The 12,634-nt window shown below is 41.1% G+C and overlaps 1 protein-coding gene across 1 annotated transcript in view; it reads right to left on the bottom strand.

Moving 5' to 3' along the window:
* Positions 1–12,634, bottom strand: part of mef2aa (myocyte enhancer factor 2aa) — a 52,409-nt gene that overhangs the window by 26,748 nt on the left and 13,027 nt on the right. The window contains 2 exon segments of the mRNA XM_030135969.1: positions 2,069–2,272; positions 10,021–10,216. Of these exon segments, the coding sequence (XP_029991829.1) occupies positions 2,069–2,272; positions 10,021–10,074 (258 nt within the window). The 5' untranslated portion in view covers positions 10,075–10,216.

Here is a 12,634-nt window from a genome sequence, read left to right as displayed (position 1 = left end):
GAGCGGGTTTGCTGGCTTCTTAAACAGGACAGATGAGCACATGATTGTTTGCATGGCATGGTTTAACACAATTTAAAAATTTAGATAAGTGTCCAGTGTAAGTGTCCTCATGTGAGGCCCATTTCTCTAGATAAATGGGGGAGGGGTGGATTCTTCCCATCATTACAAATGCATCAACCTCTCCATGTACTGTACAGCAAGAGCAAAAAAGCACCTTTTTCAGCCCCAGTTATCAGCAAGACGTTTAAGATCACGCTTTCTCTGAAAAACATAATAAAATGATAGCTTCCTGAGATTATCAACCACCTCTAACACTGTATTTCTGGCCTAATGAATGGAGGGGTTGTGTGTAATGCTGTGAACTTGACTGTGTTGGTTACTTCTGCTCTGCTTCATCACTTCTGAACCTTTACCATGTAGCCAGGAGGCATAGGGGGGCTCGTGCATATCTGCAAAGATGATGGCCGAGTGAGCGGGGACAACAGTGGCTTGTACTCGCCTTTTGTGGACTGGGCAGCTTCACTGAGAGTAGCCAGAAGGTCTAAGAGAGAAATCAGCAAGGGACCACTGGTGCTACATTATGCACAATGTACATTCCAATTACACCCTGCTGACAGCACAGGCATACACAGGAACACCACCGCAGATTTATGTGATGTAAGAGCCTGGGGTAAATGACAACACTGATCCAAACTGACCCATAATGGTTATGAGTATGGGGTCTTGTTGTGTTTGAAGGAAAGTCTTGTTTCAAATAAGACGGCTTCCAGAGTCACAGCAAAAACAAATTTGTGGTCAGTGTTACGTAAGTAAGGAATGCGTCCATGTATTTTTTATGCAGGTGAGCCCCTGCTCTGCTCTGAGGGCCCTTGATGGTGGAGTGACTACATGAGTCTACTGGATGCCAGAGCACTCTTCTGCAGCTCTGCCAAGCAGGTAATTCACAAGCAGCAGCAGCATGAATAAAAGATAATGGGCCACAGCTGACTGCTTTATGCTGCATGTAATTTCACTAAATACTCCAAGTGAAAGTCTTTTCCAAAGCTTGCATTCTAGAAAATTTTCGATCTCACCCCTCTTAAACTTTTAATGTCTCTTAATTGGGTAGCGGTAATAAAAATACTCTATGTTTCGGTGGACAGGTGTCTGTAAAATGTCTTGCTATGCAGCCGTCTGTATTGTCTGATTAAAAACATAGTAAAAAGCTGAAACAGCAGTAAAAATAAATGGCCAGCTGTATACTGGTAGTTTCACGATTTTATCAATAGACATTAACATATATTGTATATGCTTTCAGTTTGTCTCTAATGACTCAATAGTTAGATCTTGAATGAGCTGCGAAACCACACATGTGCAACTGAATGATTTTTGGAACAGCATGAATCCCTAATCATTCTCATTTACTTTGGTTTTACACTTTTGGCTGACGATTTTGTATGCTGGCATAACAAGTGGCTTACTCTTCCGCTAGTCGCTGGGCATGCAGTGGAAGCCAGAGGAGCCAAGCTCTTGTTGGGTTGTATAGAGAAGTATAGAAATTTCTAGACAGCGTATTTTCAAGATGAGATACAACACCAATAACCGGGTTGAGTAAGTGTCATGACAAAGAGCCAGAAAACTAAAACTACAGGTAATATCTATGGGAAACAGTGTCATGGTAGTGGTCAGCAGCTACTGTGTGTATGCTTGTGCAGAGATAGGTTTTGCATGTCAGTTGAGCACAAGAGAAGTTGAACTTATCAGGGACTGCAGACCTCCTGTGCCCTATCTAAATGGTGACTCAAAGGAAACTGTTAGTAATTCTTTACTGTTGCATGTTTGAGACGTTTGCCGTGCAACAAAGCTTTTGTTTCTGAGGATATTTTTAGGATATGATTCTAGCCTTTAAATAACAAAAACTAGTGGCTTATTACCAAAAACAAATCACCAATTAACTTTGCCTAAAATTGGAATATAACTCTCCTCTAACAACTTATTATTAAGAGGGGAAAAAAATGTAATAACAGCGAGGGAAAAGACATGATGTGAAAGTTTTCTCTAACGAAGTAACAAAGAGACGCTCACTCACCTCTACAATGTCAGAGTTGGTTCTGCTCTCATGGGGCTCGTTGTACTCTGTATATTTCAGCAACACTTTGTCCATGTCTGTGCTGGCGTACTGGAACAGTTTGTTAGAGCTGTTGAAAATGATGAGGGCTATCTCGCAGTCACATAGTACGCTCAGCTCATAAGCCTTTTTCATTAGACCAAACTTCCTCTTTGTGAAGGTAACCTGAAAAATACACAGAAACAATAATTTATTAGAGGGGGAAGTGAGAAACAAAAGTATCCAAAGGGAAGCAATCGCTGTGTAGGGGGAAAAAAAATACCAATATCTTCTGCTGTTTGCAGAGCATTTGATAATAATTAGCATTTAGGCATTAAATCTAATCAGTTGTAGGTATTAAGTTAATATACCTACCAAGTTTCATATAGATTGATACATCTATTTCTGAGTGGTGCTAATAACACACACACAGATGAGCAACAATAATACCCTGATTAGTAATAAACATTAGTACTGCTATGAGCAAAATACAACAATAGTCATAGTCATTTAGGATTCTCCTTAACAGTAAAAAACAGTACTTTTATCTGTAAGGGTTAATGGAAAAACCTGTAATTGTGATTGTATTGTTAATTGTTATTTTAACATAGTCTAAAATCTTTGTACAGCACAAGGTGCAATGTACAATCAATGTCCAGTTCAAGCTACACCAAGAAAATACAGTATTAACAGTTTCATTATGTTACAACAATGTGACTGTTACCAAGGTGACAGAAAACAAGATCATTTCTCCTTTAGAAATGAGTACAGTAACACAGTGCATGTCTGAATGTCTAGTTATTAAGCCAGAGGTCAGGGTTAGAGGCACGAGTCAGCGCGCTGAGTCAGAGCTTTGGCAACAACAGGGGTCCATACATTACTGTAGCCCCTGACTCCATATACGGAAAGCTATCTCTGTAATGCAGCATAAGCCTTGTAACATGAGCCCTCAGATGGGACTTCAGGTCATACATCACTCCAATGGTAACGCAACCCTCTCTGCAAAGTGACTTTATGTCTTGTATCTCTGCAGCTCTGTCTCTGTGGTCGCCTCAGACCCACACACACATGTTATTATGTTACACCACCTCTTTACAGTATGCTACAATCATTTCTCAAACTAAAAACATCTTTCACATGTAGGGATTGAAAGGACGGTGCCATTTTCTACTTTGGCTTTGTAATGGCTGTTTGCAAAAAATAGATTTTGGAAATGTGAAATTGTTTGTAACTATGGTCTAAGACTTATAAATATATAACTGTACATATAGGTATATTTTAAGTGCCTGTGTCTTTTTAAATTTGCAGTTTATAACGTTGCTCATGAATGCACTGGTGAAACCTGTGCTTAGAAGCACAGAGGAGAGCATGTGTCTGTATTCTCCATCAGTTTCACTGACCTACTAAGAGAGCAGCAGATGAGCTGGCTTTGTTCACAGCTTGCGGATATACCCTCATTTTAACTGGTATAATGCAGTATAATCCTATGTGTTGCATAGTGTCTCTGTAACCACTTAGGCAGTGGGGTCACTCCAACTGTGATAAATTCAATTCAAATCTTCCACACTTCAGGTAATTACATGGGACCATTATTCCTGCTCTGGATATGGAGGAGCTTGTCCTCATGTCATTTCCCATTCTGTGCAACAATGTTAGTCGTGTTCATATGGCAATCCAAATCCTAAAATGACTAGGTTTAAATGTGGGATAAGCTGAATAGAATAACATGTTTTCTAGCAAATCACGGTTACGTAAAGCCTTGAGTGAGTTTGGTTCAAAATAAAACCACTGTGCGATGTCGTGTATATCATTCTGTTGTTTTCATAGTGTATCGCAGCACTAAACATTGTTACCACTTTTATCACCATTAGATCAGCTCCAGTTCCAATCAAGTGACATTAGTGAAACTTTTGACTAAACACTAAGGCTGCCCACTCACTCAATTGTCTGCTTTCCTATTTGTTTGTTTGCTTAACCATCTGGAAGGCAGACACTGTCACGGGGGAAAATGATTAACAAATTGTATGCTCTTTAGCAGATGAATGTGGCTGTTAAGCCATGGAGATGTCACCTTTCAGCAGGAAGCCCAGGATGAGATGCTGAGCGAGGACTTTGTTCCACCTGGATGCATAGCAGAGTGCTGAGTGCAGGGCTGCTGACCCAGGCACCGCTTCATTTCAACCTCAGCAGTAGCACTGAGCCTTGGTCCTTGCCCCAGAACCAGACACAATATCTGTACAAAAGCCAGCTGCTGCTCACAATACTATGAAAGGTGGCAGCCAAATTACTCTTTTACAAGAAAGGTAAATGTCCTATTTTTCTTATTAAAATTATATCTAGGAAATGGAGTCTAATTTGATAAATAACACAAAATAGCTTAGAGCATGCCCACTGAAATATACAAATATAACCTCGGTTCACCCCATTTTCTCTGAGGTGACTGTTGAGACAGTGGAAAACCACAGACATCCTTGAGGTCAAGTGGGAGGTTCACTGGCACAGCTTTCCTATGGTTTACCAAGTCAAAGACACCCACAGAGACACTCAATGTGGTTTTAAAAATTTTTGTCGTTCCTATAGTAAGATGTGGTGCGCATCTAGTGCAGCGCCTTGAGTAATTCCTGTAATTCACAATAACAGAATTGGCCTCAGTTGTACAGTTTTATAGAGCTGTGCTGTACTACATACTGTAACAGTGCATCTTACAGCTGTTGACAACAAAAGGAGGACACTTTCAACTTCATATAAACTGGAGGAGTTCCAACTTCTCCTGCCTTTGATAAGGTCATCATTATACCCACAAAATATCAGACATCACTGATTTTTCTAGCATTTCATTTACAAACTATGCCAGGCTGAAATAGTGTCTGACCTTTTAAGACACCCTCATGATGTCAAGCTAAAGTGTTTTTTCTGCTCTGAATTCACACTTTTTCAGCTTCTTCTCTAGTGCCCAAAACTTTTATGTATATCGGAAATTCAGCTTTCAGATATGTTCCTCTAATTCTATGGGTAGGTTCTTCCTGTGTTTAAAAGCTTTAAAATTGTTTTAAAGATGAAGACAATCAGTCTAAATCACAAGAGAAGTTAATGATCTCCAATAAGTGTGTGTTCACAGGATGCAAAAGGCAGAGGGGTGTTACTGATGGGCATCTGTAGTCACAGGAGCTAACAAGAAAAGTGCTCGGAGAGCGCAGACCTCCGTCAAGACAAATCTGCCCCCCCCCCCCCCTCGATCACCACCAAAATTTAATCAGTTGTTCCTTGTGCCAGTATCAACATTTCTTGACAATTTCATGAAAACCCGTCCATAACTTTTTGAGATATCTTGCTAACAAACAAACACGCAAACAAACAAACACGCAAACACACAAAGCAAAATGGTCACAATACCTCCTGGTGGAGGTAATAAGCTCAAACTAAAAAGGAAATGAGAGAAAAAAAAAAAAAAGATAAAGAGTAATGCCCAAAATCTCAGCGTGAGCTCCTATGTTATAGATGCTTCTGAGATAAAATAAACTACACAGGTAAATATGCTATGTGAAGTGTATGCATTATAACTATTCATTATAAAGGTGTGCAGACACTGAAGAATCTACACTGTTTAAATGCATCTATATAAATCTATAAAAAATTTATGTATATGGACATCTAAGATTGTACTGCTTCCGTCATTCATCATTGTTTTACCCCCCCTTGAGACACACTATGTCACAGAAAGTTGTGTAGTATATAAGAACATATGCTGCAACAAACCTTGACACACACATCCACACAGACTTGATGTGTCAATCAAATGGTCTATCAATGTCTGTCCTCAGGCAGAGGTGCCAAGATGACAAACAAGACATCTGGGACTGAGAGTGCAGCTGTGACTGGAGCATGGCAGGATGTGCCTGAGTCACTAACACCTTCAGAGGGGTGAAGAGCTAGCAGCCTTATTAGAACCTCATGTCACCTCTGACGGCCCCCATGGCAGACATAAGAGCGGGCTTGAGAAACAGAGAGTCTGGCACCAGCTGGCAGAGTGACCCGGGCCCTGTGGCTGCTGCCCTGGCTATGCAATGCCAGCGTGTGCAAGCCTGGGAGACAGGCCAGGACCACGGCGACTGTCTGCCTGGATCAGCTCTCAGTGGGAGAGAGGACAGCCCCAGGATCCCCGTGTGGACAACTGAGGCCACAAAGGCCTCGTCCACTGGGTGGCATTGACCTTGAAACCTACAGTAGCTGTGACTGATCTTGTTTAGTTGAGAGGATGACATGCTACTTATCAAAACACAATTACGTTTCTTAGAAATATCATTATTCAGTAAAAGGTATAAACATGTTCCATGACAGTGCTGGAATCAATTGTCAAGGTAAAGTGTGACTGAAAGCGTATCATCTAAAGTTGTAAGCATTTTGAGAAAAAATCATGAGTAGACCACACAGTAAAATATCCATGTATACTAAGGCTGAATTTAAAAAATAGAATAGAAATCACTCTTCAACAGAATGATCTGATATCTCAAGAATGATTTCATGTGTTTTCCTATAATTAGTAAAGATAAGCATGAGCCACATTCATTATTTGTGCACTAAAGAAAGTACTTGGTGGTAATATTTACCGGCAGTTTCAAATAAAAAGTACATTACTGTAACTGCTGTCAGGTCAGTTCTTTACTTTAATGCACCAGGTTAAATGGTTCTTTGTACAATTTAAATTCTTATTATTTCACCAAGAAAATTGACATTGTAACCAAATCAATACTCAAAAATCAAATTAATCATCTTCTGAATTGGAACTGAATCAACTGGGTCATCAGTGGTGATACGCAGACCTAATGTTCACAGCATAAATACAATAACCATCACCCAAAGTCATGGTTTGCTGCTTCAGCACTGTTTTATGGAAACTCCATCATCTTTAACAATGATAATATATGCACTGACTGTCACATTTAACACTGTTCCTCTGTTCTGTCCATTCTCAATCAACAAGCTTTTTACCTGTCAAAAAAATAATGATGACCGCTCAAAAATTCTGGAATGGGTGAAGGCTGAAAAATGGGAGGTATGAGCTGCATTGCTCCCTGGAGAGCAGGAGACAGACAGAACTGCTCTATGCCTACAGGCATCTGACGTGCCAGAGCAAAATCCAAAATGAGCCACAGCAAGGGCAGGCAACCCTCCACCCAGCAGCAAAATCATCAAACTTTTAATGACTTGGGCAATTACCCCGAGTGAGCTTGCTTAATGGCATCCAGAGGACGTCACTAGACACTGCTCACCAGGCTACACCAGCCGCTTCTCTAACTTTACTTAGAAGACTAATGTGTACCCTCTCTTACCCACTGTCATTTCCCTGTGAATCCACACACAGCACGACAGCTGATGAACTCTAACAGGTGAAAGACGTTGAATTTGATCACAAAGTGTTACTAACTTGGCTGTTTGTGCATCGTATGAAGTCCAAACTGTCGACTCAAAACACAGCAGATACAAAATGTACTGTGTGCATATATTATGGGAAGCAAAAGAGATTATGATTAGGAGGAGGCCTTCAGGTGCATGGTAAATGTGTGTGTCTATGTGTCAAAGGGTAATAATTGCTGTGAATACTGAAATCAGGAGAATCAACCAAGGCGGTGCTGTTGTCTGGTTATTATCTTGCATTCATTTGCAATCAGCATGTTAGTCTTTCTGATGATTCTGCTGCTGTGTTCTAGGACCATCACTTACGCAGGGCATGGATCAGTAACTGGCTCTTTACCATCCTACAATATACATGATATGACTTGATGTTTTGTGACTTGGTGTATCTTTGCAAGACCCAGTAGCATTTGTCAATTTGTTAGCTTCTTTTAGTCATAATTTTGAATGGTAATTTGACTTGAAAATAAATATATATATATATATATATATATATATATACCCTAAGTTCACTGCCTGTCTCAATTCTGCACTCACAAGATTTGATATATTGTGCAATTACAGACCTCAGCCTGTGCCACACTATATGTTATAAATCCTGAAAGGTTAGCTCTCCTAAAACACTTGCAGTGATAAAGCAAGGAGCCCTCATTGTCCCTACACAATGTTGTGCACAGTACTGTGTATTGTGTATGTGTATAGTATTTAATTATTCCACTTAAGGACTTCTTTCATTTTAATGCAATGAGTATGGATAGCTAACATCAGAGCGGCGTAGATAAAGATTCAAATTGTCTCTCAATAACAGGGACCATATGTTAATGGTTATTCCCCCTCGGTTAAGAGCCCGCTCCAGGGAGATGGCACTCTGTGCTTCATAGCCCAAAGAAAGAAAGAGAAAGATACACATGCATACATCACTTCATAGCAAAGCTTTATTTTACAACAGCAGCCTTTTGTCATAGCAGACTCTCTGCTGAGCCAGCTAAAACAACTAAATGCAAGCTGAAATGCCTGTGTTCTGCTGATAAACTTTCTCACAAATTATACAGTGAGGCATTTAAAATCTGATGCAAACACCAGACTTTGGAAGACACATCAATAATAAGCAATGTCTCCACTTTTCCTGTGAAACAATAGAGCAAAATGCTCTCCTTCACTCTCCTCATGTGCATTGTTAAAGATCCTTTCACAGGTTAACTTGCTCACCTAGTTATCCCCCTGACAACCTGTTTTCATGTAATTCCCTATGTCCTTTCTTTCCTTGATGTCACAGGGTCATTGCATACAGTGTTGATACAGAGAGTGAGGTAGGAATGACATGTCCCCTACCCTCCTGCTTGGATCCCACCCAGTGTCAGCTGTTATGCAGGTAATTGGCCCATAGTGTAGATTTTTGTTTTGCACTTGGCTGAACTGCTAGCTTTACAATAACAGAGACATAGTCAGACTACCAACTGGATACTATTGTGAGCTATTGTGTATCACACTCAGAAGAGAAAGCAACCTCTTGTGAATTTCTGTGTGCACAGCAAAAAAAAATGTGAAGAAACACCTGTGAAGGAATGCAAATTATATTTTAAGGGGATGCTAACAAGATGCTTTCTATTTGGCAATGCAAAACCTAATTGGTATAATTTGTCAAAATCTGCACTTGCAGTTTAACTTAGGCCTTAAATCACAAAAAAAGTGCAGCTAAAAAAGAAATAGACTCTCTGCTATAGATATCATAGCCCGTTATTCTTGTTTTAAACAGACCCTGGCTGTTTTGTACAGTGTTTTGCTGTTTAGGAGTTTATATATAACATGAGCAGACAGAGTGAATTCCAGCTTTCTCCCTCCCTGTGGCTAGCCAGGACCAGTGTAGCTCAGGCAGAGAAGGGTGCTGTGTCTCCTGCTGACCCACCCTGCAAATGAGAGGGTGCTGTGGTGCAGTGGCTGCTTCTAATTACTACCAAACAGCTGCAAACACATAGGACTACAGCAAAGGGGCCTAGCCATATACTGCCAGGCCAGGGGACAAGCCCTACAGTGTGGGGAGGCCACAGGCAGCCCGCTGTGCTCCACGCTAGCCTCAGTTCACTCCCACGCCATGAGGCCCCCGCTGCAGCCCAGTGCTCCTGCTGCCTCATCAACTTCTCTGGCTGAAATTGCAGGGTGGCAGGGGAATCATGTCTGTAAATACAACTGCACTGACAAAGAAATGTCATGGTCCCTGTTCAGCTGGCAGGGACTTTAGGGAGGGAGGTATGTCTGTTTAGATCCATGCACACCATGACAGCTGCTGAACTCTGGTCCACGGCAAGGAGTGGAATGGAAAAAGACTGCACCTTCAGACAGGTAGAAAACAGCTTTCTTTGTCACCAGACAAAAACTATGCTCAAGAAAGAAAGATTGACAATAGATAGGACAAAGACAGAGAGACAGACAGAGAGACAGATAGACAGACAGATAGACCGATAGACAGACAGACCGACCGACAGATAGACAGATTTGTTTACATAGATACTGCTGGCACTCACCTGTCTGTTCCTCTCATCCATGATCCTGGTGATCTGTATCTTCTTCCGCCCCATAGCTGCGTCCTTTCCAGTCTCTCTGACACCTCAGCAATATCAGAAAAACAACACACTTTCTTTCTCCACTCTCCTAGCACATCGTGCAACAGTCTCTCTTCTCGTATACACTCTTTCACTCTTTGGCAGACCGCACCACAATCTGCAAAAGGACAAAAAAGAGAGACACAGAAAGAGAGAGGAGGGGGGAGAAAAACAGAAAGTTAACTAGACACCCAACGATATCTCCTTAGGCACTTGAAGGCACCGGAGGGCTCTGTGTTCTGTTCTGAGACACATTGAGAAAGTATGAGACCCACATGGTGAGCCCTTATCTCTTCTGCTGCTGCACTTGAACCACAGTTAACAGTCAGCGAAAGACAGTTTCATATTTACACAACAACAAATATACTTACAAACAACATTGAATTGTGACTTATTACTTAATAGTAAGTATTATTTTACCTGGTGAGTTGGAAAATTATTACTTTGATCATTTTTAGTCTATACCAGAGCTTTGGATCTCTTTGTACATGCTTGTTAGACAAATTTCAGTAAATCAGAGAAAGGCGACCTTCTCCTTGCTGCAGAAACAGAACAACAGCATTTCTTTGCTCTTCCTGAGCTGACCCACCCTGATGCCAGCTTTGCTCTTAAGATGATTAAGAGAGCACCCAGGCTTGGGTTGACAGTAGCTGAAATCTCATGGGCTAGAGATGAAGCCAGAGGGAATGAGAAGGGTGGGGGTATATTCCCATATGAGCTTGTAACCTGGCCAGTGGTTCAGACCAAACTTTTCTCCAGGGAACATCTAACTGTCCTGTCTCTGCAAGAGGAGATGCAGCCACATCCCTAGAGGCACATCCATCACTTACACACAGCAAACAGAAAATGTCTAAACAACTACATTTCCCCTATGAGTACAAATGTAGAAAGGTTAACAACTCGCACCATTAGATGCAGTCAGCAGTTGTGAGCAGAGGAAGCCAGGGGCCGAATTGGCAGTGAAAATGAAAATGACCAGTTCCAGTGACACACAGTCATTATGGGTTACAGATGGACTGGCATTATGGTGTCTGGCTGTCTCAATCGGGGCTCCACTGTAGGCAACCTTGACTGAGATCACCTCGCTAACTACCCACGCACGGCTGTCTGAGCCAGGAAAGTAATCGTCTGAACCCCCACAAAGAATTTCCCCAGACCACATCACAACAGGCCAGGGAGAATGACGATGTTCTTGTTCATTCACCATTTCACACACAAACTGACAGAGCAGTGTTCAAATTAGATGGGAAGCTGAGGTAGGCTTAGCTTCCACAAAAGAAACCTGAGCCATCCTGAGAGCAGTATTTGTTCATGTGTCAAAATAAACAAGAGTATAATGATCATTCTGTGAATTCACTGTTATTACAAGTGACAGAAATCTGACAGACAGGCTGTGTGCTTTACCTGCACATGGGTAAGGAGATAATTTTGTCGCATTCCGTGTTTGTATATAGACTGAGAGGGTTTATATTGTTTACTGTTAATCAGTGGTCATAATATACAGCTCTGTGCTAATTTACTGTGTTTTATGTGTGCACCTATGTGTGAAATTTTGTGTTGGTTTAGAACTGATCTGGGGGACATTAATCTGTACTGACTTCATCTGTTGCAACTGCTGTGAACTGGCCGCGAGAGAGTTGATGGGAATGTGTGTATGTGCGATGTGCCCTGTCTACAGTGAATGTGCTCCTTCGAACTCCTGCAGACTTACTCAATTTATCAAAGTCCAGTATATCATGTATGGAAGATACCTTTATACATACATGCTCATTTCCTGTCTTTATGCAGAGGAGGTCTCATAGAATAGTTCACGTCTAAATGTAGAATCGACTGTGTCAGGACACATTTCCTTACAGCAATGTGAAATGACAAGCTGAGACTGCAGGTGTATCACACACTACGCTTAGTCCCGACATTCATATTAAGCAAAGACCAAAACATCTTACAGTAAAAAACCTTATTTTTGACACATGGATGATTCTATAACAAAACATCTCACTGTAGATTGAATAACACAACTAAGTAGGAAATTTGTATCTGGCACCACTATCCAGACAGACATGTTAGAAGATGGTCAGATTACAAAGCAGAACAATATCTGCACTGTGGCAGCGTACATTTTTGTGCGTGACACCCTTACTTCTCTTAAGCGTTAAAACAGGACAGAGTATCTGTTTATGGCTTAAATCATGTGCTTTGTCCATGTGTGTGTGTGTGTGTGTGTGTGTATGTGTGTATGTGTGTGTCTGTGTGTGTGTCTGTGTCAAAGATGGAAGGAAGACAGAGGGTGATAGACACAGAGGCAGATAAACATAAAATGATGAAAGGAAAGGGGACAAAATGAGCCTCAAAGCAGAATCAGTAAATAAGAGACCAGAAGTAGTGTTGGGGATGAACAAGTTACGTATTATGGCATTAGATCCTTAAATAGAAAAATAAATGTAATGGAAATCGGACAGTCACTGAAAAAAAATATATAATCAAATTACAGCTTCCAGTCAAAAATGTTTGTGATGTTGGCAATTACAATGGAATT

Source organism: Sphaeramia orbicularis, chromosome 6 (assembly GCF_902148855.1).
Source record: "Sphaeramia orbicularis chromosome 6, fSphaOr1.1, whole genome shotgun sequence".
In the NCBI taxonomy this organism is placed as follows: domain Eukaryota; kingdom Metazoa; phylum Chordata; class Actinopteri; order Kurtiformes; family Apogonidae; genus Sphaeramia; species Sphaeramia orbicularis.
The sequence above is the reverse complement of the archived record's forward strand: the minus strand, read 5'-3'. Positions and strand labels throughout refer to the sequence as shown.